Source organism: Acanthamoeba castellanii, assembly GCF_000313135.1.
Source record: "Acanthamoeba castellanii str. Neff unplaced genomic scaffold scf7180000084664, whole genome shotgun sequence".
Classification (NCBI taxonomy): Eukaryota; Discosea; order Longamoebia; family Acanthamoebidae; genus Acanthamoeba; species Acanthamoeba castellanii.
Genome location: NW_004457466.1, coordinates 310,855 through 337,931, shown reverse-complemented (window position 1 = coordinate 337,931; position 27,077 = coordinate 310,855). Strand labels below are relative to the sequence as shown.

Below are 27,077 nucleotides of genomic sequence, written 5' to 3'. Positions count from 1 at the left end.
CTCAAAAGGCGCCAACGATGTGTTGCGTTGAGATGAGGTGCAGCAGTTCACTGCGCTCCACTTCCTCCCACCTCTCGTGCTTGTCGAGCATGCCCGCACGCAGCATGGCCTCTACATCATCCCGGCCCTGCATGCAGGAGCGAGACACGCACGCATTAAATCACGCACACGCACGACCGCACACGCATAAGGATCATACCTTGCCGTATGACGTCCAGTCGGTTATCTTCTTCTGCACGAGTCGGGCAAGCGTGGTCTCCTCGCCCAGCGTGGCGGGCACGTAGGTCGGATGGGGCAGCACCGAGGCAAGCGCCTCCTCCACCAGATCCCACAGCAGCTCCTCCTCGCTCTGCCAAGCGTTCGTTGTTGTAACCCACAGGGTAGGTGTGAGCAAAGAAGAAGAAAAAGAAGAAGAACAAGGCCGTGACGGTCACAGTTGACAGGACAGGTGGGAACGAAACGTACCGCGAGCGAGGCGAGTCCCTGTCCCACGCCGGCGCACACTCGCAGCCTCCACTCTTCCACGACGGGCTCCCACAGCCCCCCTTCTGGGTCATCATCAATGTCATGGTCGTGGTCGCGCCCGTGCTCGGCGCCTGCGTGATCGTCCTCCCCGTCGCCAGGCTCGCCTTGTTGTCGGTCGAGGTCCTCCTGGAAGAGCCGTTGTGGCTTCTGTTCGTGTGTCGTCTCCCCCGCTTCACGAGCGTTGTCATCGTCGTCGTCGGAATCCGAGGCCTCGTCCTCAGTGTAGTGGCTCAGCATCAGCTCGCTCAGCTCCTCCACCCTCTGCTCCTCGATGCTCTTCTTCATCTTCGCGCCCTCCTCGCCGCTGGCCTTCGTGTCGCCACTCTGCAGGCCGTCGGCCGCAGTGCCGGCCATGGGCGACCCATGCGTCTGCTCCTCGAGGAGCGACGACAGGTCCTTCGGCAGAACCGACTCGTAGCGCTTCTTTCGCTCCTTGGCAACCTCCGGTGCCGTGGGCGTCTGCTGGCCGGCGCCCAATCGGCTCGGCTTGCTGGTGCCCCCCGAGACCGTGCGTGCGGCGGCGTCGGTCGTGGTGTCCCTCTTCGCGGGCCGCTCGCGCGATACTGAGGTCGCCGGCGCGGGGAGGTTGGGCGACGTGGGGCTGCGCCCGCGCTCGATCGAGGCCGTGATCTTCTTGCGCATCCGCTCCCGCTCCCGCTCCTCGCGCGCCTTTCGCCTCTTCTCCAGCCGCTCGTCGACCACCACTGGAGCGCTGGCCGTGGGCCTTGTCGTTGGCCTGGGACGCCTCTCCGCGACCGTAGCAGTGGCGGACGACACGCTTGACGCGCCATTGGCGGCTGCAGCGGCGGTCACCGCTCCAGCTGATGTGAGGCCAGCTACGGTCGAGGCTGACAGGGTGCTCCGCTTCCGCCGACGCTCGATGATGGCATCGGCCTTCTCGGCCTCGTGATTGTTGCCTGTGACAGCCGCCACTCGCATTCGCGCTGAGGAGAGCAAAACGAGTTTGTCAGCGGGCGCGAGTTGGCGTGCAGCGATGGCTCCAGCCGAGCAGATTGTGTAAGTAGGTGGTGCTGGTACCGGCGATGGTGGGTTGCGCGAATCGGGCAACGGCCACGCTGACCCGTCGCTTTTTGGGCTTCGCGGAAGGCGCCACGGCCGAGTGGTCCGCAATGGACGATGTGTTGGCAGAGGCAGCGCCAGAGGGCGGTGCGAGGCTCTCCATCAGGCTGACTTCGGTGGACGCGGGGGCCGAGGCTGCCACCGGATCGAGGGAGAGTTCGGCGGTGGCCGCCGCCAGCGAGGCGCTCGTGGAGGGGAGCATGCTGCGTCGACGGCCCACAGCCTTCTTTGCGCTGTGCTCGAGCTCTCGGACGACTTCAGCATTCTTAGCCCGCGACCCGGTCCTAGCGACGTCCAACGGCGCGAGGCTGCGCCGGCTGGCCTTGATCTTGGCTGCTTGTGACGCCACTGCGTGCGGGCATGAGTCAGCGACTCACTCGCACAACAAGTGGGCGCGGAGGCGCTAGTGCAGGTACCCAGGTGCTGTGAAAGCTTGGCGTTGGCCTTGTCACCGTTGCTTGTTGTCTTGCTTGCCGTCTGCGATGGCACCGAGATTGTGCACAACAAGAAGGTACAAAATGATGAGTGCACAAGGCGAGGGTAGATTTAGTGGAGCATTGAGAGGGGGGGGGCAAGCAGTACGCCGAGCGTGGGTCGTGGGGTGGGCAGATGGTGAACTTTGGTCGCCCCAGTGGTCGGCAGATGAGGAGGATTGAGGTTGCTCAAGGCCGTGCCGACCTTCCGAGTTGGGTGGCCCTTGCCAGTAGTAGTTGCGAGATGCTGCTTGCCGGTGGGCGGACCGTTCTCCTTGCCGCATGTCAGGCCAGCGAGCGGGAGTGGAGGCACCTTGCTCACTTTAGTCCTCTTCTCCGTCACAAGTGCCTCATCTTTGATTGCGGCTGATTTAATCTCAGTTCCTATCGTGGTCTTCCTTCTCATACTCTTCTGCTTCTGTGCAGCCGCAGACGAAGAAGATGTGGTGGGGCGATTGTGGGTCGCATTTTGCTTTCGCGTGAAATCTTCGAGGGCACGTAGCGCCTGCGCGCGTCGCTCCTGGGCCGCACGGGCGGCCTCTTCCTCTTGTCTGTGTTGTTCCTCCATCTGCTTGTTTCGCGCCTCGGAACGCGACTTCATGAATCGATGCAGGCTCTCAGCTGCTGCCGCCGACGGTGTCGTCATCGTCGAAGTGCTCTTCCGTCCCTTCGAATTCCCTCCTCTATTCATCCTCCTTGTTCCCAGAGGCCCTCCACCGTATGATTTCAATCCACCGCTCGTGACCTCAACCCTGCTCTATCTCTCTTGCAATCTCGAGCCGAGGCGATCTCAGATTCGCCCCAGAAAAGTGTGCGCCGTGAGGCAGTTGTGTTTTGGTGAAGTAAAAAGGCGCCAAAATATTTTGTCGACATAACAATATTAAAAATTAATTCTTTTTGTTTTGTGCGCGTCAATAGCCTTCCGTCATGTCGCCTCCACCATTGTCGTCGTCATCGTCGTCCTCACCATCCTCACCGTCTTCCTCATCCTCTTCAACGGCGTCGCCCTCTTCCTCTTCAGGGAGTTGCGGGAGCCCGGCCAGTGCCGTGTTGATTCGCTCCTGCAGCTCGTTCAGCTCCGGGTGGTCGGCGTTCTCCAGCTCCTCGTCGATGAGCTCCTTGGCCTGCGTGATCGCCTCGACGGCCAGCTCGACGTCGGTCGGCACCAGGGCCAGGTGCAGCAGGTACCACACCTCGGCGATGGCGTCGTGCTCCTCGACCAGCACCTCCAGGATTTGCCGCGCCGTCTCGTGCTGGCCCAGCTCGAGGAAGAGCTTGGCCGTGTTCGTTCGGAACTCGTACTCGGGTTTGGCCTCATCCTCCTCTACGGTACGTATGATATGATGATAAGAAGGTGAGTTTGAACAACGTGAATGAAGACGAAGAGAGAGAGAGAGCATAGAGTTAGTGATGTGTGGAATGAAGGAATGATGGAATGACGCATACCAATGTGCGCCCAGAGCTGGTGGCCGTGGGTGAGGGACCGCAGGGCGTCGTCCTTTCGGTTCTGGCTTATCCGGAGGCTGGCCATGGTCTGATGCACCTCGGGGTTCTCCGGATCGTACTTGAGCGCCTCACTCACGAATCGCTCGCACTCGCTCTCTGCATTCTCCTCGAAGCTGCTCACACCAAAGAGCGAAACAAAAAATGAAGAGAGGTCGACGACTGTGAGCACATCATACGTAATCATACGATCACCGACTGGGGTGGACCACCGTTACCGATGGATGATTGAAAGGGCTCCTCAGCAACGTACCAAGCGTCTGTAAGGTAGATCTCAGCCGCAGCGCAGAAGGCGCTTGCGATCTGAACGTTGAGCTCGAGCACCTTCTCTGACGTCTCTCCCTCCTGCATTCACCAAGGCCATCAGATGCCGCAGTCGATTAGTATATCGGGACTGTTGCCTGCATGCGAGCAGAGGGAAGTTGAGCCCAACTGCACGTACCTCGACAAAGAGGGCAGCACGCTTCTTGACCAGCAGCTCGATGCCCTTGTTGTAGTAGCCCAAGGCCTCGAGACCCTCGGAGATCTGCGCGAGGTTGAGGTAGGGCGTGCCGTCGCCCTCGGGCGACAGTTCTATGCAGCGCATGAGCGCCCGGTAGGCCTCGTCGGCCTCCCCGAGCTGCATCAGGACCTCAGCGTATCCTCCCAACGCCTGCAAAAATTATTCAATTATTTTATTTTAAAATAAATTAGTTGAATTAAAATTTGCTGTAGCGACGGCGCATTTGTCTGATTAAGATGAAGGAGATTGTAAATGCAATCATTGGAACGGAAGAACACAATGGGCCGGAACGAAGTGGGTGGCGTACTTGTGTGTTGCTCGGCTCCTGCGAGAGGGCCTTCTCGTAAAATCTCTGTGCCAATTCGTAATTGTATTCTTCGACGAGCTCCTCGGCCTTCTTGATGAGGGCCTGTGCCGGGTAGGACGATCCGTCATCCTTCTCTTTCGCAACCCCGCGCTTCGCCTTTCCGCCCTTCTTTCCGCCTCCTCGACCTTCCATCGCGCGTGTTTGTCTGTTTGCGAGTGCGATTATGTTCTTCCTTTCTTCTCTGTCTTTTTGTTTTGTTTTTTCCATTTTTTATTTTACGGAATGTGAGCTATTTACGGTTTATTCGATTGAAGATGGGCGAGTGGGAGGAGCTGTGTGCGTTGGAGGCTCATCTCCAACAACAAGGGAGGAGGAGCTCGGCATCTCCTTTACAGTGCAGGAGATCTGCCGCATACTGTTGCCCATACCACCGCCTCAGACCCCCTGCTCCACCACGCTGCTCCGGCTCACGCTACTCCATCGCTGCTGCGCCGAGGCTGAGCTGGTACCCCTCTTCCCCCCCCCCTTGCAGGCCTGTTATTGTGCTCAATGACCTTCTCTTTGCAGGTTGTGGGTAACGCAACCACGCGCCAGCGAGTGCTCGCGGCAGTGTGCACACGAGCGTGGACCGCTGCCTGCATGGACAGCCTGATGGCCCACTTGGCCTCGGCGGACCAGTGGGTGGCCCTGGCGGCCAGGCGAGCGCTACAGGCCCTGTTTCTCTGTTCGTCCCCGGAATACGCCCTGGGTCCCTCGCACGACGGTGGCAACGACTACTCGCAGACCCTGCGCTCCCACTACCGCCGCCTCTTCCAGGCCCGACCAGCAACCATGGTCGATGGCGACGACACTTCACCACCGAAGGGAGCCATGGCGGTGCTCAAGCTGACCACGGAGATCCTGCGAACTTGGCGCCGGCAACACGAACAGGCCACCACCGGCGATTCAGCGGACCGCCTCACATCGCGGCCGCCGCGCCATGCCGTGGGGCGTGAGCTCTTGTCGTGCCTGTGCGAGTCCATGAGCGCGCTAACCATCGGCGTATCACAGTCGGTAAGCTTGTCCGCAGGCGCGTTCACCTTTGGCCCATCGATGACACTGACCTAATGGCCTCACATTCTCCAAAGGTGGACGGACTCGACGCTCTGTGCAAGCTGTTGGTGGAAGCGCTGAAAAGCGCGCGAGTGGAGCCGGCCGAGGCCGAGACTGAGCGCGAGATTGCCCTCATGGAGAGTACCACTAAGCTGGTTCTTGAACTATGCCCAGAGGTACCATCAGGCATGGAGAGGCACTCAATCGGGTATGAGCTGACGGCGCGACCTGCCAGCTCGTGGGCCACATGCGGGAACGGATTCAAATGGATCGCGACAGTGGCCTGCGAGCCAGCTCATCGCTGATGCGGCTGCTCACCCACCTCTTCGACACCGACCTCTCTTCCTCCCCGCCGATGATGACCAACCAGCTGGTACCAACCAGCTACTACCCACCTGGCACACCGCTTACCACACTTGGTGGTGAAAAAATACCATCAAGCGCGTGCCTCTGGGCAATGACAGTTGTTTGTTCGTTCCTCTAGGTGATGGCATGCATGGGTGTCTTGAGCTCCGTTATGCCAGTGGAGCGTGCTGCAGCGCGGGACCGAGCGAGACCAACCCGGCTGTCAGCAGGTGATGCGGAAGATGCCGGCCTTGTCGCATCGATCCGGGCGCAACTCGCACCACGCACGCCCGGCATCGAGCGCATTCCCCTCCTGCCGGCGCTGCACTCGACATTCCTGGCCTTCGACGAGGTGACGCAGGAGCAGCTGACGGTCATACGTCGCCGCGCGGTACTCCTGCTGACCCGCGTGTGTGCCGCCTTCGCGCGGCAATTCTCTACACCCGACGGTGTCGAGCCCGCGGTGAAGCTTCCGGCCGCCACTCCACCGTCGCCGCCTCCGCCCACAAGCGACACGTTGGAGGGCACGAGAAAGAGGAAAGCACCATCATCACCAGACACGCCGGCGAGTGGAACTGACGATTCCCACGACAAGCAACGACGACGGACAACAGACGCGACGCGCTCGGAGGGAGATCACCCACAAGCTGTGGGTGTCAACGCGCTGAAAGCGAGTTTGGCCGAGTTTCTGCGCGCCCAGATGGGTACGATTGCGCGCTCGGCTCAATCACACGGGAGCGGGAATGGCGCTGATCGCTCAGCGCGGTGTGGATGTTGGTTTGCCAGGCGAGATGCCCCGAGGTGGAATGACGAGTGCCTTTTTCGAGTTGATGTCGTCACAGGACGACACCATGATAGAGGCCATGCACCACCTCCTCACCATCCACGAGACCGTAGCCCAGAACCCGGCGTACGTCAACCGCGTCCCTCTCCCAACTCTCTCAAACTCGTGCCTCAAAGCTTCTGCGTTGTGTGTGTGTGTGCATGTGTGCGGTGCAGCCTGCAGGCATGGCTCTGGGATGAGGTGCACCCGGAGGCGTTGGAGTTGCTTCTGGCGCAGCTCTCGCCTCACGCTGTGTTCATCGGCTTCCTGCAGGTGGTGGGCTTCGACCACCTGTTCCTCCTGGACCTCCTCATTGGCAATGAGACCTCGTTCCTCGCCTACCTCTGCCAGTACCTCCGCCATCTCACCAGCCACCGCCACGCCTTCGTCGCGACCTGTTTCCGTATTGCCGCAGAGGAGGAAGATGATGACGATGACGACGGTGACAGTGAAGGCGAAGAAGGAATGGAGGGTAGGGTCCACGGTGTCTTGCGCCGTCTGCACGACACGATCGAGAGGCTGGATCGGAAGGGACTGTTCCCCTACCGAGCCAAGCCGCTCCTCACCCTTCTCCTCCAGGCCATGGCTCCTCCAGCAAAAGTGTAAATAAATAAAAACACAACAAGAAAGAAGGAGCAATAAATGGCTACATGTAGGGTACACCACACAAGGTGGGTGTGTAAAGGCCTCTTTTGACCGCAGGGGCAAACAGAATGGCTCGTTGAAGTGGGGTATGTTACAAGCCAACAATAAATAAAAGGAGAAGGAGGAGAAGGTGTGTAGAGAGTAGAAACAGGTTTGTGGAGGTGAGGGGGGGTAGGAGAAATACTCTCGCTCTGTGTGCTAGGAGGGGTTGAGGGCGAGGAGCGCGGCCTTCTCCCTCTTGATCTCCCCGTGGAGGAACGAGAAGCGCAGCTTCATTTGCCGCACTCTCTGCACATAGTTCCACAGAAGAAGAAGAAGAGGTACGAGTCTGAGTGGTCGTTCGAGGTATGCGCGGAGGAGCGGCGGGAGAGCGGGGTACCGAAATGCGCTTCTGATAATCGGTGGAGATCTGGTGAACGATCTTGGTCTTTTCTGAAGACGACGCTTTCTTCAGCTGACCGCCCAAGTTCTGGACGACGAGTAGCAACATAGTGATCAGTGAGGGCGGTGCGACACACCAAGAACCGGAGAGGGGAAAGTATATACCTGGAAGAACTGGGCATTCTCATTCAGCTTCCGGTGCAGCTCGCAGTACTCCTTGTAGTTCTTTTCCCACTCGGCCCTCCGCTTCTTGTATTCGCTCAAAGAGATACTTGGCCCTGCGGTGCATAACAACAATTGTGGGGCAATGAGGGCCAAGGCCACGGGCAAAGTACACGGAGAGGAGGAGAGGAGACGCATACCCTTCCACGCTCCATTGTTGTCTCTGCTCGGCAGCGAAAGGGAGGTGGTCCCTTCCCTGGGCGGCTCGGTCCTCGCATTTTTTCGTTTGTGCTCTCCATTCCGTGGAGCCGACGCCTCTTCCTTTGCCTTGTTTGGCGAAGACCCTGGCACCACCTGCATGGTGCAAGGTCAGTATTGTGGCACAACACCTATCGAGGCGCCAACGACACACGCGCGCGACACGACACGACACGACACACAGCGGAACTATCAGTGGAGGTGAGTGGCATTCGAACCAGAGCGGCTGGCGACCCTGATGGGGACGAGGAGGCCGAAGAAGAGGCCGAGGAGTGGGCGGGAGACGGATCCTTGGGGCTCCGTTCGTGCTTCTCTCGTAGCAGCCTCTCTCGCTCCTTCTCCCGCTCTTTGAGTCGCTCCCGCTCCCGCTCTTCCTCCTTGGCTCGCTCGCGCTCCCTGGCGAGCTCCTTCTCTTTTTCCTTTTCCTTGGCTCTCTCCCGCTCCCTGGCCAGTTCCCTCTCCTTTTCCTTCTCCTTTTCCATCTTTGCCGACGATGATGAAGATGAAGACGACGATGGTGGCGGGGCCAGCCGCGCGGGGATCACCTTTTCTTCGGGCTTGGCCCTCTCCTTGCCAGCCGCCGCGAGCGAGCGAGGAAGGGGCGAAGGGTAGCGAGTGCCAGTCGCCTTCGCCTCCAACTGCGCAAGGTACGAAGGTTCAGTTCTACTTGTACGTGTAGTTGTGGTTGTAGTTGTAGTTGAGAGATTGAGGGAGGACGTACGGCGATGGGTTCCGGGGCAGGGATATCCTCTGCTGCCTCCTCCTCTTTCTTCTTCTCCTGTTCCGGCTGCTTCGCCAGCGCCTTTCGTTCCAACACCTTGGCCTTATCCTCAGGACTGCAAGTGTGCGAGGGCACACGATAGAAGAAAGAATATTCGATCAACATCGTCCGAGGTGCCGAGAAGGGCTGTGGAGAACGTACGTGAAGCTTGGCCAATTGGTGTCGACTTCTCTGTACATTTCCTTCTTGAGGTGATAGAGCCCGTCCTTCATCTTCGCCACCTGTGCCCACATAAGACGCGCCATCAGCTCCCGACGTCGGGGAAAGAACGAGTTGGCAGCGGCACTGGGTGATGGAGGAAGGGGGCGTACCTGCTGGAGAGTAGAAGCGAGGGCCGTCTTGCTTGCGGTCGAGCACTTGGCTTCGATCTGTTCATGCGGGAGGGCCTCCAAGGCCAGCAGCTGGACAATTTGCGTGCGCAAGGGCACCCGCTTCGGCGAGCTCAGCTTGGACGAGGCGGCAGTGGCGTGCTTCGACGCCATTGAGGACAACGAGGCCAACTGCGGCCGAGGCTGAGTGGTCTCGGTTCGATTTCGCTTGATGACGGTCGGGGGCGGCTTGGTGATCGATGATGGGGCCTTCCTCTTGCCATCCTTGGAAATCAGTTGCCCAGTTGAGTCAATCAGCACACTCCTGCATTACGTGAAATGGAAAATGTCAAAATCTTCTCACATCTCGACCTCATCTCGCATTAGCCCTTGGTGCAAAGAGAGGCGTTGTGCCTGCAAGCCAACAAGCTCTTGTGCTGCGAGATGACAAATCGCTTGGGGGGCTACGTACTTGTGAGACAAGCGTTCTTTCTCATGTGTCTCGGTGGCAGTCTTGACGCGCTTCCTATCTTCCTCGCGTAGCTTCTGCGTGACAAAGATCTTCCTTTTGACCACGCCCACCTTCGTGAAGGTACCCTCCTCACCCTCATCGACCTGATGATAGCAGTCGGTCACTCCATGCTCCTCGGGCGGTGCCCTGAATGAGAACTGTTCGTTGCCCACCGATATGATCTTTTAAAGATGGGAAGGAAGAAAGGGGGCATTAGGTGAGCAACAAGTTACGATTAAATGGAAAGCTAGAATGGGGAGTGCTTACATTTTGGCTTCCAAAGCTAATCGTCATGCCTGCAGTACCCTTGCTCTGCAGATGCTGCAGCAACTCACTTGACAGCTTGATGCCCACCACGTACTGAGGGCTGGCGTTGGGCATAATCGTGTAAATCGGCAGCGCGTCTACGAATCCCTGGCCCGCGTCCATGATGGCCGATGAGCTCCGTCGCACACGCGCAGAGAGCTCTCGAGAGGGCTTTTGGTCGCTCGGCACGAGTATGACACTAGACACTTCACGTCCCCTCTCTATCCCTCAGTCGTCTCCTCCTCTTCGATTCACGGCTGTGCTGGCACACCACCAACCAACAACAACACAACGCTCGCTCCCTCTTGCGTGTGTGCCTCGGCGCCAGGACAGAACAACACCTCCTCTCTGGCCCCCGCGTGTTGTTTTTTGGTTCTCGAATTTCCCGCCTGTTTTCTTCGTCTGTGCTCCAAAACTCGTGAGGAATTCCAGGAATGCCAGGAGATCTTGGCTGACCTTTTTTCCGTCACATTTCATATTTCAAGTTTGAGAGAAAAGCTCAAGGCCTGGGTGGTCAGGTTGGGTGAATCGGCCTACAGGTTGAGGCCAAGGTGGTGACCGCTCTTGTTCGGCGTGTGCAGGTGCACAAGAAAGACGTGTTCGCGGCGAGTCAGGCGACACGCTTGTTGTGGCTTGGTCATCCGCCAATGGGCAGGTCCGGAAAACTGTGACAAAATAATAGGTGGCTGTTCTTTTGTTTTGTTGTGAACACCATCTTCCCCAATCGCGCTATTCAATTTTCGTTCAAGAAGGCCAGCGAAGATCTTTACTTTAGAGCCAGAGCAACTCGCAGGTCGTTCCAGAATCTGTTGTACATTTTGAGGTGAAGCATTCGCCTCCACAACCGACGTGCGATGATGGCCGAGACGAGCCAGCCGCTCGCCGAGAAAACGGAGTTGCAGATTCTTCTGGAGGAGAATGATGTCATGCGACGCGAAATCGAGGCTCTTCTCCAGGCCAAAGAAATCGCCCGAGAGAAAGTCAGGGTACGGCCACAACCCAATTTGATAATGAATCTGATGTCATTTTAACTTGATCTCTTGCGGCCGTGACAGAGCGCCATCCAAGAGCTGGTCGAAGAAAACAAACGCTTGAAGACGAAGCTCGCCGGTATGGAGGTACGCTCATCGCTTGGCCCCGCGAAGACTATTAATTATCACATTAAATATTAATGTGAATATAATTATTATTTCGTTTATTGCTGCTCGTGTGCGCACACGCGCAGACACAGATGTCCAGCCTCGTGGCCGAACGCAACGCCCTCGCCAAGCGGCTGCAGGCAGCCAACGGCGAAGAGGTATGAGCAGCACGCAGCCCTGCCCACACTCGCTTGTGTGTATGTGTGTAGTGCATGTGTGTGTGTGTTGTTTGGGTGCTGATTGATATCTCGCGGGCTTTGGTGAAGCAGGAGAAGGGAGAGGACGAGCAGCAACAGCAGGAGAGTATGCACCGCTCCGGCGGCCGGCCCATCAGAAAGTCCTCCCAGTCCAAGGCCTCCAAATTCTTTGGAGCAGTCGTCGAAGAGGCCGGCCCGGTCGAAACGCTCAAGATCGAAGAGGAGGGACTGCTCATGTGGAGGAACGAGGTCCGCGCCCACATCCACTATGCTGCGGCTCGCAGCCACAACTTTCTACTGACTCGCTCGCTTGCGTGAACACATGTGTTGGTGGTGGTGGTGCGCAGATGGACAACACAATCGAGGTGCGCGGCGGCACTTTGGAAAAGCTCGTCTTGCGGCTTTTGCACGAGGCCACGCCACGCCTCTCGCCCGAGTTCATCACCGATTTCATCCTCACCCATCGGAGCTTCACCACGACCGACGAAGTGCTTACCCACCTCATCAAAAAGTGCGTCACTTGTGCTCCACCCCATTGGCCTTTGATCGCTGCGAGCGCGGCTGACATGCACACACCGCACACACCGCACACGCACAGATATCATGACTGCACCGCAGAAGTGGAGAAGGAGGATAAAATCACACGACTGCGCATTTGTACGGTCTTGGAACTGTGGGCCGAACTGCAGGGCGAGGACCTGGCGCCCGAGGAGAAGTTCCTCACCTTTGTCAAAACGCGCTTGCAGGCCGTCGACGGGGTACGCCCCCCCCCCTCTCGCCTTTCCTTTTCCGCACTACTGCGGTGTCCGTATGAGGATGTGAACACATGTTGCCACTCTTGTTTTTTCATTAATTTGATCAACCGTGTCCATGTTGGTGGTTACCATTTTTCGTTCTACTGCGTAGGAGCGGCTGGCGCAAGGAATTCTTCGCCGGCTGTCCGTGTGGCTCAACGACCCCCAGGGCAGTGGGCCAGACAGTCCGGTACGCACCCAATCCGGTTCTCTCCTACTTCTCGATGGTGCCGGGCTGTCGGCAGTGTTGGTGTTTCCTCCCTAACGCGGAGTTCGGTGCTTGTTTGCGTCGTCGTCGTTCGTGTGAACAGAAACTGTCGCAGTGCTTGAGCGGCGAGCTGGAGTCGACGACCAGCAGTGAAGACGTCAGAAAGACACCGACCAAAAGCTCATCGCCCCGAAATTCGTCGTCGCCCCGCCTGACCCGAAAGCTGGCCCCCATCAAGCAGCCCAAGCCCCTCATCCCCAGGGTACTCTCCACCACCACCACCCTGTCGTGGTACCTCGGTTGTCGCTCGGCTATTGACTTAGAGTACTGTACCATTAGATCAAGGATGCGGCCGAGCTGACGCTGGACGACATCGAGCCGGTGGAGCTGGCCCGGCAGATGACCCTGCTCGACTATGCGCTGTTCCAAAAGATTCGACCGTCGGAGTACAACAACGTGGCGTGGACCAAGAAGAACAAGGAGATCGCGTCGCCCAACCTGCTCCGGTTCATCAGGCGGTTCAACGACGTGTCGATATGGGTGCAGAACACCATCCTCTCGGGCAAGAGCGCCAAGAAGCGCGCGGCGCTGGTGGACAACTTCGCCAAGGCGGCCGTGGCCTTCCGCAAGCTCAACAACTTCAACGGCGTGATGCAAATCGTGTCCGCGATGGAGGGCGCCGCCGTGCATCGCCTCCAGAAGACCTTTGAACGGGTGCGACCCAAGTCGAGGACCAAGTACGCCGAGCTTCTCGAGCTCATGTCCTCCTCGGGCTCCTACAAATTCTATCGAGAGGTACGCCATACGCGCATAGGCATATGAGACGGGGGTGGGGTGCCGCTATCGCGCAGTTAAGACTAAGTGCGTTGTTGGGGCACGCCAGGCGCTCGCGGCAGCGACTCCGCCCATTGTGCCCTACATGGGCATGTACCTCACCGATCTCATGACGCTCGACGAAGTGCACAAGAACATGCTCGAACCCAGCCAGCCCAGTACTCACTCCCCTTCACCCGAATCGTCCATGGCGCCGGCGCTGCTCTTGCTTAACCACCGAACCAATGCGATTGTCGTGTGTTGTGTGAACCACCCAGCCTACATCAACTTCACCAAGAGGGTACAGATCGCGTCGGTGATGAAGAAGATCTTAGAGCAGCAGAGCGCAGACTATGCCCTTCAGCCCATCGATTGCATTCAGGTATTCCATAACTGTTAATGTTTGTCAAGTGCAGTCGTGGAAGAGCGGCCGCTTACCCCATTGTGCGGCCCGCGCGTGCGCAAACATCACCAGGAGTGGTTCGTGGCCCAGCTTGACCAATTCGGCGCGACATCGGAGGACGCCCTGTTCAGTATGTCACTCGTCGCCGAGCCCCGTGAGGGTTAACCAACCCACCCACACAAAGCCGGTATGATCGACGCCTTCTGCGCTACCACGATTCTGACCAAAGGCCAGGTGTACACCGTGATGTACTATTACTCTTACGAGGAACCCGTGCAATGTACAACTTCTTGACCAGCTTTTTGCCTTTTTTATTATTATTTGTTTTAAAACCTCAAAACAAAATGAAAGTGGGAAGAAAAAGAAAAGAAAAAGAACCCACGCAAAGATGGAGCAGCCGCAACCTCCACCCCAACCTGCGACAACCTACCCAGGCTATTTCTATGACATTAAGAGGCTCGTGGCCAAGTACATGCGGGTATATGGCATGCCATCCTTCGCGTTGATGTACGCATTTCTCCGGATGATTGCTAATCGTGTATCAACCACACAGTCCGGTAGCCCCTTCTCCTACAAGGACTTCAAGATGCTGTGGAAGGAGATGCGATTCAGCTACATCCACCACGCCAAGCCCATGGACATGGAATACGGCGAGTACATGCAGCGCCTCTACTCGTCCACCCTCGGTACCGAGCTGCCCCCAGCGCGCCACCCCTCAACTCAGTGAGTTCGCTCAACCGCTGCGCACGCACACCGCACACGCACAACAGGCTTCTTGTACAGTCCCCAGCCGCTGCTGGTGCTCGTGGGCACCCTCTACACTCTCTACACCCTCTACAACACCCAGCTCAAAAAACCGCGCACGCCCATACGCATCTCCAAAGGTATCAACCGGCCGCAACCTGTGCACGTGTGCGTGTTTGCTCGTGTGTCGTGCGGTGTGTGTCGTGGCATGCCGTGTGGCGTGTTTACCGTTCCTTGTGGGCGCATTACGCGCTCGCTCAATCACCCACCGCGCTCGCAGATACATGGCAGTACCTGCACCGTCTGTACTTGGAGATCAAGAACCAGCGAATATGGGAGGCCTACCACGTGTTTCGTAAGCTGCGCCAGGATCAGAGCTTCTGCTTCACGGCCTACGCTCCCGTCGGACCCCGCTCCACTCCCACCACCAACCTGCAGTGCGTCTCCCTCCACATTCAGAAGAGACTCACGCATGCTGCTTACCATGCGCTGCGCGCGGTGGTGTGGTGTTCCATCGTGATAGCATGCTCACGGAGCTGCCGCCGCACCTTCAGCAAGCCGATACTCTGGTAGCCATTTCCTTTAAATTGATGTGCATTGAATGTTACTTCTCACCAACACGTGACACCCACCGATCGCACGAAACCTCCAGCGAAACGTACTGGATGTGAGCGCGATCGACAAGATCGCCCGGTTGTACAGCTTGGCTAAGGAACGCGCCCAAGGCACCGGTACGTTGTACTCCAAGGCCTTAGGGACGTCTCATTGTCCTTGTGGTGTAGCGAATAACCTTTTTGTTGTGCAGCCGCCCCAGAAGTAAACGAGCCGCAGGTAGCGTACACCACACGCACGACCGCACACGCGCGCACACGCGGCCAGCTAAAGCACAAAAAACTGTCAACACAGGACGAGCTCAATGTGGCGGACGCGCACTTGGGCAGCGATCTCAAGGCGATGCTCTCCGAGATCGAGCGGGCGTACCAGACATCGGATCGGGGCTCGGCCGCCACTGCTGCCGCGTTCGCCTTCCGGCCACCCGCCACCGCCCACTCTCGGCCGACGCCCGCTCCTCCGCCTCCGGCCTTAGCTGCTCCGCCACCTTTGCTTGCGGTCAATGGTCGACCAGACGCAGCGCGCGAGGTGCGGGCTCACTGCACCCATCATGATCGTTGCTTGGTGCTTACATCATCGCGAGCACAGGCGGCAAAGAGGAAGGCCCACTTCGAGCAGAAGTTCGCGACCCAAGAGAGCGCCAACAAGCGACCAAGGATTGAGCCCACGAACGTGGGAACGGAGGCAGGGTTCCTCCGGCTGCAGCTCACGCACGACCAAGCAGACGATGCCTCCTCGGATGATGAGGAGCTGCGCAGAAGTGGTATGTACACATGCTTTCCGGTGCTTCCTCCGCGCTGTTGCTAACACTCAACTTGCAGCTCAGGCGATGGAAGAGTTGCTCAATGGACACGACGCTTTTTCGAACCTGCGCGACGACAATGAAGAGAACGCGTGAAGTGTTGTTGAACGTGGTCATCGCTTCGCTCTAAGTGCCCCATGCCGAGCCGGTGTCACGGCATTGCGGTTCGCCAAAGCGGCCCGCAAGGATTGTTTTGGTGAACAAGGGGCGGATGTAGAGGCAGCGAATGGAAATGCTCAAAAGTGACGAGAATAAAGTTGCGTGTGAGATGCTTTGCAAGCCGCCTAGGCCTATTTATGTTTTATATACCCTAAACAGTCCGCTTAGAACTTGATGAGGTGAGGGAACTGACCCTTGGTGAGCGAGAACTTGGCGTTGAGGTAAGCAGCCAGGTTGGGGACCTTGCCGACAACTTCGAGCACCTTAGCGTCGAACTCCTTCTGATCGGCGATCCTGTGGGCATCGATGGTCTTCTTCTGCAATGGATAAAAACGAGAAATGTCAAAAATTTGTTGAATGGCCATTGAAATTGTTGTGAGCGGGAAAACGAACCTGCTGGGCACCAGTGGCGAAGAACTCGTCCTCAGTCTTCTCCTTCTTGGCAGCCTTACCCTTCTTGAAGTAGGCATCGTTGAACTTCTCGGGCACCTCCAGGCCGGAGATATCGACCTTGGTCGAGGTGGCGATGGTGTAGGCCTGGTTGATGCGGCGGAGGGGCACACCGTTGACCTTGAAGGGGCCAGTGACGAGGAGAAGGCCAGAGGGCTGGAGCTGCTTGAGGAAGATCACGCGCTTACCCCTGAAGCGGCCGGAGAGGACGATCAGGACGGTGCCGGGGGTGATCGAGGACCTCAGCTTGGCGGGCTTGTGGTGGCTCTTCCTCGAGGGGATGGGCCTGGGGACATCCTCAGCCGGGTAGAAGCGCTTGGCCTTGGCGACCACGGTCCTCTTCTCGGTCTTGTTGAACGTCTTCTCGACGCTCTTGGGGGCCTTCTTGGTGGCGGCAACATCCTTCCATTGGTGGCCCGACTTCTTCACGGCAGCCTTGCCGCTGCGGCGGAACATGGCGCTGCGGGAGTAGCGCGAGATACCCCTGACGAGGTCATGATTTCTGGGGGCGTGAGGCTTGCGCGGCATCTTTGGAGATTAGATTGGAGGAGGGCCCTGTCGAAGAAGGGGACGATGGCCGATACAGCAGGGAGAGAGAGGAAAAAGAAAGAAAGAAATAAGCGCCAGTCTCAATCCTCACAAATACCGCCCACCTATTATCTGTCGACACGCGAGCAATCATTTTTCTTTTCCGTTCCGCCTTTTTTTTGCTCGCTTTTTGTCGCGCCCGTTCAGCCACGGTGGGCGCAGGCCCTGAACAGTGGGCGATGATCCGCACACGGGCGCCACAGGCCTGTCAACCCGCGTGCTATGGTGTGTAACAAACCGGGTTATTATCATATTTTCTCGGGCCAGCCGTGTTTCGTTGAACGTCCAGGGCGTCTGCGCCGAGAGACAAACTCTTGTTGCCATACGCCGCGTGGTGCGTCGTTCTCCCCAAAGACAGCCGCGCCTCCAGTGTGTGTTTGTGTCGACTCCCCCGAGTGTGCCCCTTGCCAATCGGCAGCCGTGTGTTCTGACAACTTCCGCTCCTCAAGCGCAACCACCAGCTCCTCTTCAACTTCTCGTCATCTTCAAGCGGCGAAAAAACGAAAAACTAATCTCGACACCCCTGCCTGCCCTCCTCTTCACATGCTGGGCGACGGATTGTCGCTGCACTACTCAGAGTCAGCCGGGTCCGTGTCAGGGATGAACTCCTACCCTGGGGATGCGCATCTAATGTCGATCGACCCCATCAAGGCCGAGCGCCTCGAGCAGCGACTCACTGCCAGCAACAGCACCACCAATCTGCTAATGGGAGGCGCAAATGGTGCCGCATCGAGCGAACCCCCCAGACCTTCATTGCTCAATACCCCAAACATCACACTGGAAGAAGAGGAAGTGTCTGATCAGGAGGAGGTACCACCAGCGGCCCCGCCACTCATACTTTTAAACAGCGGATGACAATTTAACCCCCCCCCTCTCAATTCCCACATTTCCAGAGACTGTGCCGACCTGACGAAGAGGACGGTCTTTCAAACTCGCGCAAGACTGCTAGTAACGATGGGCTCAACTTTGGGAAGGGCACCAAGCGCAAAACCTCCCGCAGGTTCTCCGAACAAGAAGACAAAAATCTGATGGATGTATGACATATCCTTCCCCCTCTCACTGCCGCGTGTGCCCTAACCTCACGTCTCCACGTTGCGCAGGGCTACGACCACTTCGGTAACGACTGGGAGAAGATTATATCATGGAGCAAGCTGGACCGAACCGTGGAGCAAGTCAAGCGTCGCTACACGCGCATCAAGTTCCGCCACCCTGCTGCCGAGAAGCGGTCCGATGACGAGCCCATCATGCTCACCAGCACCGCCAGCACTCCCTCTGCGACCTCCTCGCCCCTCGTCAAGTCTGAAGGGGAAGAGCCGCCAAGAAAGATGCAAAAGACCTTCCACACCCCTCCGCCAGCTCCGACGGCCGAGGTACCTCGGCCTCTTTCCTTCCTTCTTCTCCACTTCCACCCACAACGCCACCTCCTCTTTCCTTTTCTACGGCACGCGCACTCTCATCGGGGCATTCTGTGAGGCCCTCTTTATGTTCCATCGACACGCATGCTCATCACTCCAACTCCTAACACCAAATGCCCGCAGGGTGCCCAATCCGATACGGCCGAGCAGCAGAGGAAGGCGTGGGAGGAGATCAAAGCGCAGCAGGAACAGCTCAAGGCGGAGGAGAAGCGCCTGGCCCAACTGCAGAGCAACGTCAAGGAGCGCGAACAGGGACTCCAGAGGCGCGAGCAACAGCTGCAGAAATACGAAGAGACTCTGCAGACCAAGGTGCGCATGCCGCTTGCCCACTTCCTATTACGAGAAGGAGGGGATTGACCCGTCCGTTCTTCTTCTCTCCAGTTGCGCCACACCTTGCAGTCGCTGCTCGTAGAGCAGGCGGACAGGGAAAGAGACGACGCGAGGAACAGGGTCATGCTGGATTGTACTCGGCTTGGGCAACTGATCTGGGAAAGGTCCGTTCCCTCCGCGCACAAGGGCCAACGAGCCATTTCGTTGGATGGGGACTGCTCAGAGACTGACGACGCAAAATGTTTGCTCTGCAGGAATTCGTTGAGCGAGTTCCACGAGACGTGGCGAGAGGGCAGCGCGTTTCGATCGTTGAAAAAGAAGAAGGACGCCATCGCACAGGAGAAGGTGGCCATCGAAGAACAAAAGAAGAGGATGAAGAAATCCAAAGGTGCCTCAAATTCCCTTCTTTGCCCCCCAATTCGTGGTCAATGTTAATCGGTGCATGTGGTCGGGCGCTGTTGCGCGTAATGTCTGCAGCCAAAACAACGAGTCCTAACCGTGACAACGAAGCAGATAAAGAAAAGGACGCAGAGAGCGAAGAAACCTCACACCAAGAAGAGATCTTCCGTCTGAGGCTACAGGGCTTGAAGAAGGTACGTTGCAAGCGGGAGGCGGTTCTGTTTCGTGAGACCACGAAACGCTCACGACACCCACCCACGCTGAACAGGAGGAAGCCGACCTCGAGGAACAGTACAGCAATCTTCTCCTCGACAAGAAGCTCCACCTCAGGGAGCTGAAGCGAGTCAGCGACGAGGACAACTCCCGCTTCAGCTCTCACCCAATACTGCACAACCGCTACCTTCTCCTCAATCTGCTGGGCAAGGGCGGGTTCAGCGAAGTCTACAAGGCGTTCGACCTTCAGGTACGATCGAGCTCTCGCACATCTGCGCCGTCTTACGGAGGAAGGCAACTCGGGTCTCATGCTCTCCTGTCAACCTCTCCAGGAGTTCCGATTGGTGGCCTGCAAGATACACCAACTCAACAGCATGTGGAGCGAACAGAAAAAGGCCAACTACACCAAGCATGCCGTCCGCGAGTACAACATTCACAAGGACCTCGTGCACCCGCGCGTCGTCCAGCTCTTCGACGTCTTCAAGATCGACAACAACTCCTTTTGTACGGTGCTCGAGTATTGCGAGGGCGGGGACCTGGTACGTGCGCCCCCACCCCTACTTACTCTTTGGCCGGCGAACATGGTGCTGAAAATTCGTTGTTGTTCTTTGCGTGTGTAGGATGTATATCTGAAGACGCGAACGAAGCTTCTGGAGAGGGAGGCCAAGCTCATCATCCTGCAGATATGCGACGGTCTCAAGTACCTCAACGAGCAGAAGCGGCCCGTCATTCACTACGACCTCAAACCGGGCAACATCCTCTTTTCCAACGGCGGAGTGAAGATCACCGACTTTGGACTGTCGAAGATCATGGAGGAAGATGGGACGTCGATGGAGCTCACGTCGCAGGGCGCCGGAACCTACTGGTGCGTTCATTCGGCCTTGGTCTTCTCTTCTCTGACATCCCTCGCCACTGGGTGATGCTTACCCATCTTACGTTTGGCCGGTCCGTAGGTACCTGCCGCCCGAGTGCTTCGAGATCGGCAAAGCGCCTCCCAAGATCTCGTCGAAGGTCGACGTGTGGTCGGTGGGCGTCATATTCTATCAGCTCCTCTACGGCAAGAAGCCGTTCGGCAACAACTGTTCACAGCAGAAGCTTCTCGTAGATCAGGTACGTGCGCACACTCGCTTGTGGGAATGTGGTACTCGTACGTGCCGAGTGCAGTCGCTGACTCTCCCCGTGGTGCTGTTGTCGTCGTCGTGTTCGTCGATCAGATCATCACCAAGGCCACGGAGGTGGAGTTCCCCGCCAAGCCACAGATATCGCCAAAGGGCAAGGCGTTCATCAAGCGATGTCTCACGCCTCACCAGTCCGAGCGACCCGACGTGCTCACCGTCTGCGAGGACGCCTACCTGAAGGAGAAGTCCACCAAGTAGGGGGCGTTCCTTCTTGACTGCGTCGGTCATTCAACCCTCTCTCTCTCTCTTCTTCCACACCCTGCCAAGTCTGGCGTTTTGTACAAAGAGCCTCTTTCTCTCAGCTCATTCCTGCCGTGGCAGGCAACACGTGTTTACAGCCCTGTAGTCTCCAGACCCTCTTGTTGGCCACAAGCATTTGTTTGCTGTTAAGACCCGAAGCTGTTGTAGCAGAAGTGGAGAGCCCAAAGGCCGAAGAGAAAAGCGCTTTTCCTGGGCTTTGGGACGACATTCGATTCATTTCGTTAATCTTTGTGGTGCCCGAGGCGTGGGGCAGGGCCTTAGATCGGTCAAGCGTAGATTGGTGGCAGTTTATTAAATTTAGAGCAACGAGGTTGTAAGATTTGCAGATGATGGAGGATGTGGAAAGCGTGAGAGATGGGAGCAGCAAACCGCCATCCGGGAGCTGCCTCGATCTCGCCAAACCCCTCAATGCGATAAGCCCTGCACCAGATGGCGACAGAATCGTTGCGGCAGGACGAGACGGTGCGTTGATCTCGAATTCTTCATCAATTTTTTGCCAGAGATTGTGACTCAGTACACCTATCCTGCTCACTCCCCTTTCCTTCCCGTTCGTCTCTTCACTCTTGTAGTCCTCAAGATCTACGATGTGCGACCGCACGACACGAACCAGGTGTTCACCGAGGTGGAGAGCCTGCGCCCCACCGAGAAGAAGTTAAATCTCAGCTACAGCGCCGTGGACGTGCAGTGGCACCCAACGGAGAGTGCGTGTCCCTTCCCTGCCCGCAAGTAGCCTGGCGACACAGTGCTACACTTTTGCACTTTCCTTCGACCACACTGGACACGAGCACGCAGTGACTCACTCTTGCTGTTGTGTGGCAAACGGCGCAGGCAATAAGATCGCAACGGCTGCCACGAACGGTGCTGTCGTCATCTGGAACGTCCTTCATAGAGACGGACGGACACAGAAGCGAGAGCGTGTGATCGTGGAGCACACCCGCACGGTCAATCGACTATCTTGGCACCCCGGCAACGCCTACAACCTTCTCTCCGGCTCACAGGACGGAACGATGAAGCTTTGGGTTCGTTCACTCAGCACTCTGCCCTTTGCCTCTACTACTACTACCCACACACACGACACACACACACACACACACACACGACACACACAACTTACCACTGCAGTTGTATTGTGCTGCAGGATATCCGAGATCCCAATGCGAAGGCGATCACCTTCGATGCCAAGTCCACCAGCGTCAGAGACGTGCAGTTCAACCCTTTCTACTCAAACTACTTTGGCGCCGCTTTCGATAACGGCACTGTGCAGGTGCCCAATTCCCCGCCGCTCTCTTTCTGAACTCAGTGTGCTTACACCATTTCGCATCTGCTGCGATCGCCAGGTGTGGGACATACGCAAGCCCAACGCGTTCGAGCGGCGATTCACCGCCCACGAGGGTTTGGTGATGACAATTTGTTGGCACCCCGAAGAAAAGAGCATTATCGCTTCCGGTGGAAGGGACAGGCTCATCAAGGTACTTGCTCTCGCGATGCACACCGACCGGCACGCTACTTGGGAGCAATTGCAGTCGATACTGATCTCTTGCACAACATCAATCTGTGACAATACAGATATGGGACCTGAATCCGCGAGCCTCCAACCCAAAACACACAATTCAAACGATCGCCTCGGTCGGGCGGCTGCAGTGGCAGCCCAACTTTCCAACGCGCATCGCCTCCACCGCGTCCTTAGTCGATTGCCAGATCCACGTTTGGTACATCAACCTTCGAACTATTCCTCCAACCGCTGCTCTTTACATTCGACCCCCCGAGTTACGTTGAGCGCTGATCCTGCTCTTCATCGCGAACACCGCACACGCGTGCACAATAACAGGGATAGCAATAAGCCCTTCATCCCGCTGAGCTCGGTGGTCGGGCACCGTGACGTGGTAACCGGTTTCATTTGGCACAAGACGGTTCCCGATTGCATCATTGCCTGTTCCAAGGACGGCACGCTGCGATGCCACAACCTCAAGGTACCGAGCGTTTCCGCTGCACACGACACGACACGACCGACACGCAACATGACACGATACACACATCGCACGTCTCTTCAGTGGTTCCGCTGCTCACTTCCGATTCTTTGGTCGTTCAATTATCTAGGAGGCGTATCGGCCATACAAACATATTCGCACAGTGGGCCTGTCGTGGAACGTGCGCAACGAGCTGGCCAACCTCCACGACTTCGTGGACAGGGACAACCCCACCGCAGAGTGCGTTCCTTCGTTCATTACCCACTTCCAGTGTTTCGAGAACCAACCGACTATTGTCGCCATTCCCGCCAATTGCTGATGTGGTCGTGTTGTGTCGTGTGATGCCACGCAACACGCAGGCCCGGGGTCAGTGCGCCAGCGAAGCAGGTGTCATCGATCTTCTCCCGATCTTCGGCCGGCGCCGGTGCCAAAACGGCGAAGGATTCGCCCAACGTGAACAAGGAGAGGAAGTCGCCCGTGATGCACCCCAAGGTCCCCGGCGTGGTCAAGATCCAAACGCCCATGCAGATGGTTCGTGTTTCCCGCCTCCCCGCGCACCGGGTCACTGGTGTGTACCGGACTCACCGTCTGGCACCTGCCTCTGCCGCACAGCACAATGCGGCGCTGTTCGACCACTACTCGTTCCAGCACCTGGCCCACAACTACCGCTACAAGGGCACCTTCACCGAGGTGTGCGAGCACAACGCCAAGGAGGCCAGAAGCGTCAAGCAGTTCCAGATCGCGCAGTCGTGGATGGTGCTCAAGACCCTGTACGCGGATATCGACAGCGAGTCATCAACTCCAGCACGAGGTAACATGATCGTCACGTGAACTCTTGGTGTGCCGAGTCGGTGGAGGCCTGGCGTTGACCCGCTTTCTCTCGCTTCCGCTCAGCGAGCTCGACCAGAGCATCGAACGGCTCGGTGGAGCTGGAGAGTGGTATGGGCCGCGAGGGCGACGTCGAGCGACAGTCCTTCACGCCCAAGGGATCGTTCATCGGCAAGCCGCACCTCAACAACAGCAACTCGACCGAGACACTGCCCGTCGTAGAGTCGATGGACGGTATGCCGACGTTTCCTCCGTTTGATCGTTGCTTGCTCTCACACCGTGACACGTTTCTTCTTCTTCTTCTTCTTCGCCGGGGCACAGACTACCTTTTGCCGCAAGAGCTCGCCAAGGACGTTGGCCGACGTGCGGTCAGCCAGGAACCGTCGCTTCCGGTACCGCGTCAATTGGCGTTGCGCTGTTTTGCTTTCTGTCTCCAGCAGGGGAGGTCACACTCACACGTGCGCGTTCGGTGGTGAATTCTTCTTCAACCTCTTTCTTGCACAGGTCAAGCGCTCTTTCGGGCTGACCGACAGCGACACCTCGATCCCTCTTCCATTGCATCCTTCGCTCCCCGGCAGTGGATTGGGTACGCTCGCACGTTCGTTCAAGTGAACTCTTCTCGTGTCGTCGGCTGGCACTTACGGCAGGTTCCCCTCCCTTTTCAAGCCAACGGTGGTACGACGGAGGGTCCGGGCAACATAGCGCTACGCAAATCGACGGGCACCGCCACCACGCTGCGACATTCCAACATGATCACGATGGGCAAGGGCGAGGGCGGCATTATGGACATCCACTCCATTACGGCTGCGCCTTTCCCTTCGGATCCGCCACTCCCGCCTGCCTCTCCTGCGCTACGACGTGGCCACGGTACAACAAACCACACGCCACACAACACGCATCACCCCTACTGCAACCCCGTGTTGTGACGATCACGTTTGCTGATGGGCTGTGGCCGCAATTAATTGTCATTAAACAATGAATAGGCGACGATGACGACGGGTTTGATGACGAGGCGGAGGGCAGTGACGACGAGAGTGAGGGCTATGACGGCGATGTCTTTAGCCGGGTGGAGAGCGCAAGCCATATCAACGGAGTCAAAGAGGCCGACTTTGTCGAGGCAAGCATCCTCTTTCCTCCCCTTCCCCTTGCGGTGGAACGTTTGCTCATAGTTAGTGACTTGCCGTGCAGATGGCCGCTCAGGTGATGGGTGCCAACGGAGGCTTTGGCGGTGGCATCGCTCGCTGGTGCTACGAGTCGGTTGTACGGGAGATGCTGGAGTTCTACGGCAACCAGGGCGACGTGCAGACCTGCGTGACCATGGCGCTTGCGCTGCAGGGTCATCTCCCGCTGGACAAGAAGACCACCACCCAGTGGTTCCTTTCTTATATCGGTAATGGCAATCTCCCCCCTCCAACGCCTTCTTTGTCTCCCTGCGCGAAGCCTGCGAGATGCTGATCATCGCGGTTGGCGTTTTTTTAGAGCTTTTGCATCGTCTTCAACTTTGGTCGGCCGCCAACGAGATCATCCGAATTTGCCCGATAGACGACATACGTGCCATCAATCAGGTACCCCCTTTACTCCCCTCCTTGCGATGGCTTGTGGAGCTCACCGCCACTCACCATTCGCGCCAATTCGCAATAGAAATCTACAACAGTGCACACCAACTGCCCAGGGTGTGGTCGACCGCTCTACAAGGTGGGCTGGGCCTGTGAACACTGCAATAAGCCGACCAACACGTGTTCGGTCTGGTACGCGTTGCCCCCCCCCCACTCACTCCATCACATCGTGCGTTGAGATCGCTCACTTCGCCGTGTCTCCATCGCAGCCATCAAATAGTGAAGGGTATCTACGTGTGGTGTCAGGGCTGTGGCCACGGCGGACACATCCAGCACATGTACGAGTGGTTCGAGAAGAAGAAGCAGGCCGTGTGTCCTGCCGCCTGCGCTCACCTCTGCACGGCACGCGATTTTGTGACAATGCCCCTCATGGGCTGAGCATGTGCGCCGCGCTCCTCCGCCTCTGTCTCTCCTTCCTCCTTCCTCCTCCCTCTTCTCTTGCACATACTTGTACGGATATGAAACGTTACACCAAACCTGCTGGTGAACATGTAGGTTCGTCTGCAAACATCCCTGGGCCTATCCCTGTTTGCTTTTTGTATTTTATTGTTTAAAGGAGAAAAGGAGGAAAAGTGGGAGAAATTGGCCAGACAACGAAGCCCTTTTTTTCCCGGTTTTGAAAATGTAACGCACAAACGACACGCAGGGCAGGGCTGTACATTTCATCTTGCTTTTTTTTGATCTAGAACAAGATGTCCAGGTACGTACAATTACGGCAAGATCGTTGTTATATGTTCCTTCTGCCCAAGTTGTTCCTCCTAACGCTCTCTTATGCTGTAATCATGCAGCCAGACTTTCCTTCCCAACGTTCTTTGGGCTCAGGTACTCCTCTTCATCGCTAATTTCTCAGATCAATCCGTTCAAACGCTCATCTCAATGATATACGATTTGTGCAGCGCAAGGACAAGCTGTTCCTGACGATCGACGTCCAAGATGTGAAGGACGCCAAGATCGAGTTGACCGAGACTCATCTGAAATTCAGCGGCTCGGCTCAGGGTAAGGACTACAACCTCGATCTCGAGTTCTTCAAGGAGATCAACCCGGAGGAGAGCAAGTACGCCGTGCTGCCGCGTCACATCGTCTTCAACATCGTCAAGAAGGAGAGCGGCCCGCACTGGGATCGCCTCACGAAGGTTGGCGGCAAGCAGTGGTGGCTCAAGGCTGACTGGGGCCGCTGGGTGGAGGAAGATGAGGAGGATGAGGGTGCCGGCGAGGGCGGCGATTTCGACATGCCCCCCGGCATGATGGGCATGCCCGGCATGGGTGGCATGGGCGGCATGCCCCCTGGCATGATGGGCATGCCTGGCATGGGCGGCATGGGCGGCATGCCCGGCATGGGCGGCATGAACTTCAACGACTTCGGCGGCGACCTCGAGGGTTCTGACGAGGAAGACGAAGACGACGACGAGGGTATGTTTCTTCTTCTCCTTCTTTGTACGCACTGTCAATGAGCTCACCTGTCTCCCGCTCTTGGTGATGATGGCAATGCAGTGCCCCCGCTCGAGGAAGACACCAAGGAGGGCCAGCAGTGAAGCGGAGGTCGCCAGTGAGAGTACACTTGCGCGTTTCCGAGTTCTGCGTGCGCAGCGGTTGTAGAGAGAACAAAGTTTTGCTCATCCCCACAGTCCTCATCATGTTGTGTCCCTCGTCTCTACCAACGCTCTCCTCTCAGCGTTACTTCTTGGGCGTGTGCGGTCGTGATTGTGCGTGTCGTGCGGTGTAAGACCTTTTTTCTTCTGCCTTTTCTCGGTTCAAGCCCTTTCCAAGAAGCGAGAACACGCACGAGTTGGCGTTGCGACCATCTTCGTGAGGCAGAAGCTTGCGCGTGTTACACCTCCGTTGTGGCAAGATGTCGTTCAAGATTTATTGGGACAGGTAGGCGTTCCGATGGCATCCTGCCAGCGAACCCTCACTTACGTGCCGCCCCTTCGCGATTTTTCAGGATGGGCGAAGAGCAGG

General features: G+C 57.4%; 11 protein-coding genes across 11 annotated transcripts in view; 7 read left to right on the top strand and 4 right to left on the bottom strand.

The window, feature by feature from the left end:
- Nucleotide 1: 1 nt before the first annotated feature.
- On the bottom strand, nucleotides 2-2,724 carry ACA1_369580 (uncharacterized protein; the record flags this gene model as incomplete). The annotated part of the gene is made up of 6 exons (XM_004340187.1): nucleotides 2-127; nucleotides 200-349; nucleotides 466-1,469; nucleotides 1,564-1,953; nucleotides 2,022-2,082; nucleotides 2,224-2,724. 6 exons carry the CDS (start codon nucleotides 2,722-2,724, stop codon nucleotides 2-4), a joined length of 2,232 nt encoding a protein of 743 aa, XP_004340235.1.
- Nucleotides 2,725-2,989: 265 nt separating this feature from the next.
- ACA1_369570 (tetratricopeptide repeat domain containing protein) lies at nucleotides 2,990-4,582 on the bottom strand (the record flags this gene model as incomplete). Its single annotated transcript, XM_004340186.1, has 5 exons — nucleotides 2,990-3,402; nucleotides 3,525-3,697; nucleotides 3,835-3,926; nucleotides 4,024-4,233; nucleotides 4,391-4,582. 5 exons carry the CDS (start codon nucleotides 4,580-4,582, stop codon nucleotides 2,990-2,992), a joined length of 1,080 nt encoding a protein of 359 aa, XP_004340234.1.
- A 122-nt stretch (nucleotides 4,583-4,704) lies between these two features.
- On the top strand, nucleotides 4,705-7,256 carry ACA1_369560 (uncharacterized protein; the record flags this gene model as incomplete). Its single annotated transcript, XM_004340185.1, has 8 exons — nucleotides 4,705-4,724; nucleotides 4,757-4,895; nucleotides 4,958-5,443; nucleotides 5,518-5,637; nucleotides 5,718-5,855; nucleotides 5,967-6,531; nucleotides 6,614-6,750; nucleotides 6,834-7,256. 8 exons carry the CDS (start codon nucleotides 4,705-4,707, stop codon nucleotides 7,254-7,256), a joined length of 2,028 nt encoding a protein of 675 aa, XP_004340233.1.
- Nucleotides 7,257-7,493: 237 nt separating this feature from the next.
- Nucleotides 7,494-10,125, bottom strand: ACA1_369550 (uncharacterized protein; the record flags this gene model as incomplete). Its single annotated transcript, XM_004340184.1, has 10 exons — nucleotides 7,494-7,583; nucleotides 7,675-7,764; nucleotides 7,842-7,954; nucleotides 8,039-8,165; nucleotides 8,315-8,734; nucleotides 8,818-8,932; nucleotides 9,019-9,098; nucleotides 9,189-9,510; nucleotides 9,658-9,878; nucleotides 9,964-10,125. The coding sequence occupies 10 exons, from the start codon at nucleotides 10,123-10,125 to the stop codon at nucleotides 7,494-7,496; spliced, it is 1,740 nt and encodes a 579-aa protein (XP_004340232.1).
- A 734-nt stretch (nucleotides 10,126-10,859) lies between these two features.
- Nucleotides 10,860-13,721, top strand: ACA1_369540 (RasGEF domain containing protein; the record flags this gene model as incomplete). The annotated part of the gene is made up of 12 exons (XM_004340183.1): nucleotides 10,860-10,988; nucleotides 11,058-11,120; nucleotides 11,228-11,299; nucleotides 11,411-11,587; nucleotides 11,686-11,849; nucleotides 11,937-12,096; nucleotides 12,245-12,322; nucleotides 12,444-12,602; nucleotides 12,680-13,135; nucleotides 13,224-13,332; nucleotides 13,432-13,535; nucleotides 13,629-13,721. The coding sequence occupies 12 exons, from the start codon at nucleotides 10,860-10,862 to the stop codon at nucleotides 13,719-13,721; spliced, it is 1,764 nt and encodes a 587-aa protein (XP_004340231.1).
- A 223-nt stretch (nucleotides 13,722-13,944) lies between these two features.
- ACA1_369530 (uncharacterized protein) lies at nucleotides 13,945-15,810 on the top strand (the record flags this gene model as incomplete). Its single annotated transcript, XM_004340182.1, is given in 10 exon segments — nucleotides 13,945-14,034; nucleotides 14,110-14,242; nucleotides 14,327-14,440; nucleotides 14,581-14,737; nucleotides 14,824-14,869; nucleotides 14,953-14,996; nucleotides 15,013-15,031; nucleotides 15,180-15,440; nucleotides 15,501-15,675; nucleotides 15,734-15,810. 10 exon segments carry the CDS (start codon nucleotides 13,945-13,947, stop codon nucleotides 15,808-15,810), a joined length of 1,116 nt encoding a protein of 371 aa, XP_004340230.1.
- Nucleotides 15,811-16,037: 227 nt separating this feature from the next.
- ACA1_369520 (ribosomal protein L6e, putative) lies at nucleotides 16,038-16,851 on the bottom strand (the record flags this gene model as incomplete). The annotated part of the gene is made up of 2 exons (XM_004340181.1): nucleotides 16,038-16,190; nucleotides 16,267-16,851. 2 exons carry the CDS (start codon nucleotides 16,849-16,851, stop codon nucleotides 16,038-16,040), a joined length of 738 nt encoding a protein of 245 aa, XP_004340229.1.
- Nucleotides 16,852-17,511: 660 nt separating this feature from the next.
- ACA1_369510 (protein kinase domain containing protein) lies at nucleotides 17,512-20,644 on the top strand (the record flags this gene model as incomplete). The annotated part of the gene is made up of 13 exons (XM_004340180.1): nucleotides 17,512-17,721; nucleotides 17,805-17,945; nucleotides 18,012-18,281; nucleotides 18,450-18,635; nucleotides 18,708-18,820; nucleotides 18,911-19,044; nucleotides 19,134-19,249; nucleotides 19,324-19,518; nucleotides 19,658-19,744; nucleotides 19,889-20,044; nucleotides 20,084-20,133; nucleotides 20,222-20,378; nucleotides 20,483-20,644. 13 exons carry the CDS (start codon nucleotides 17,512-17,514, stop codon nucleotides 20,642-20,644), a joined length of 1,977 nt encoding a protein of 658 aa, XP_004340228.1.
- Nucleotides 20,645-21,136: 492 nt separating this feature from the next.
- On the top strand, nucleotides 21,137-25,496 carry ACA1_369500 (WD domain, Gbeta repeat-containing protein; the record flags this gene model as incomplete). The annotated part of the gene is made up of 17 exons (XM_004340179.1): nucleotides 21,137-21,169; nucleotides 21,285-21,408; nucleotides 21,536-21,726; nucleotides 21,846-21,971; nucleotides 22,045-22,176; nucleotides 22,274-22,416; nucleotides 22,536-22,677; nucleotides 22,805-22,914; nucleotides 23,034-23,205; nucleotides 23,287-23,496; nucleotides 23,628-23,736; nucleotides 23,824-23,894; nucleotides 24,007-24,088; nucleotides 24,169-24,369; nucleotides 24,486-24,670; nucleotides 24,691-24,875; nucleotides 25,328-25,496. 17 exons carry the CDS (start codon nucleotides 21,137-21,139, stop codon nucleotides 25,494-25,496), a joined length of 2,385 nt encoding a protein of 794 aa, XP_004340227.1.
- A 314-nt stretch (nucleotides 25,497-25,810) lies between these two features.
- On the top strand, nucleotides 25,811-26,650 carry ACA1_369490 (CS domain containing protein; the record flags this gene model as incomplete). The annotated part of the gene is made up of 3 exons (XM_004340178.1): nucleotides 25,811-25,818; nucleotides 25,969-26,528; nucleotides 26,610-26,650. The coding sequence occupies 3 exons, from the start codon at nucleotides 25,811-25,813 to the stop codon at nucleotides 26,648-26,650; spliced, it is 609 nt and encodes a 202-aa protein (XP_004340226.1).
- Nucleotides 26,651-26,967: 317 nt separating this feature from the next.
- The window catches only part of ACA1_369480 (uncharacterized protein), a gene marked incomplete at both ends in the record, with an annotated part of 1,295 nt that continues 1,185 nt past the window's right edge, over nucleotides 26,968-27,077 (top strand). Inside the window, one exon of the mRNA XM_004340177.1 lies at nucleotides 26,968-26,993. Within this exon, the coding sequence (XP_004340225.1) occupies nucleotides 26,968-26,993 (26 nt within the window). The remainder of the gene's footprint in view (nucleotides 26,994-27,077) is intronic.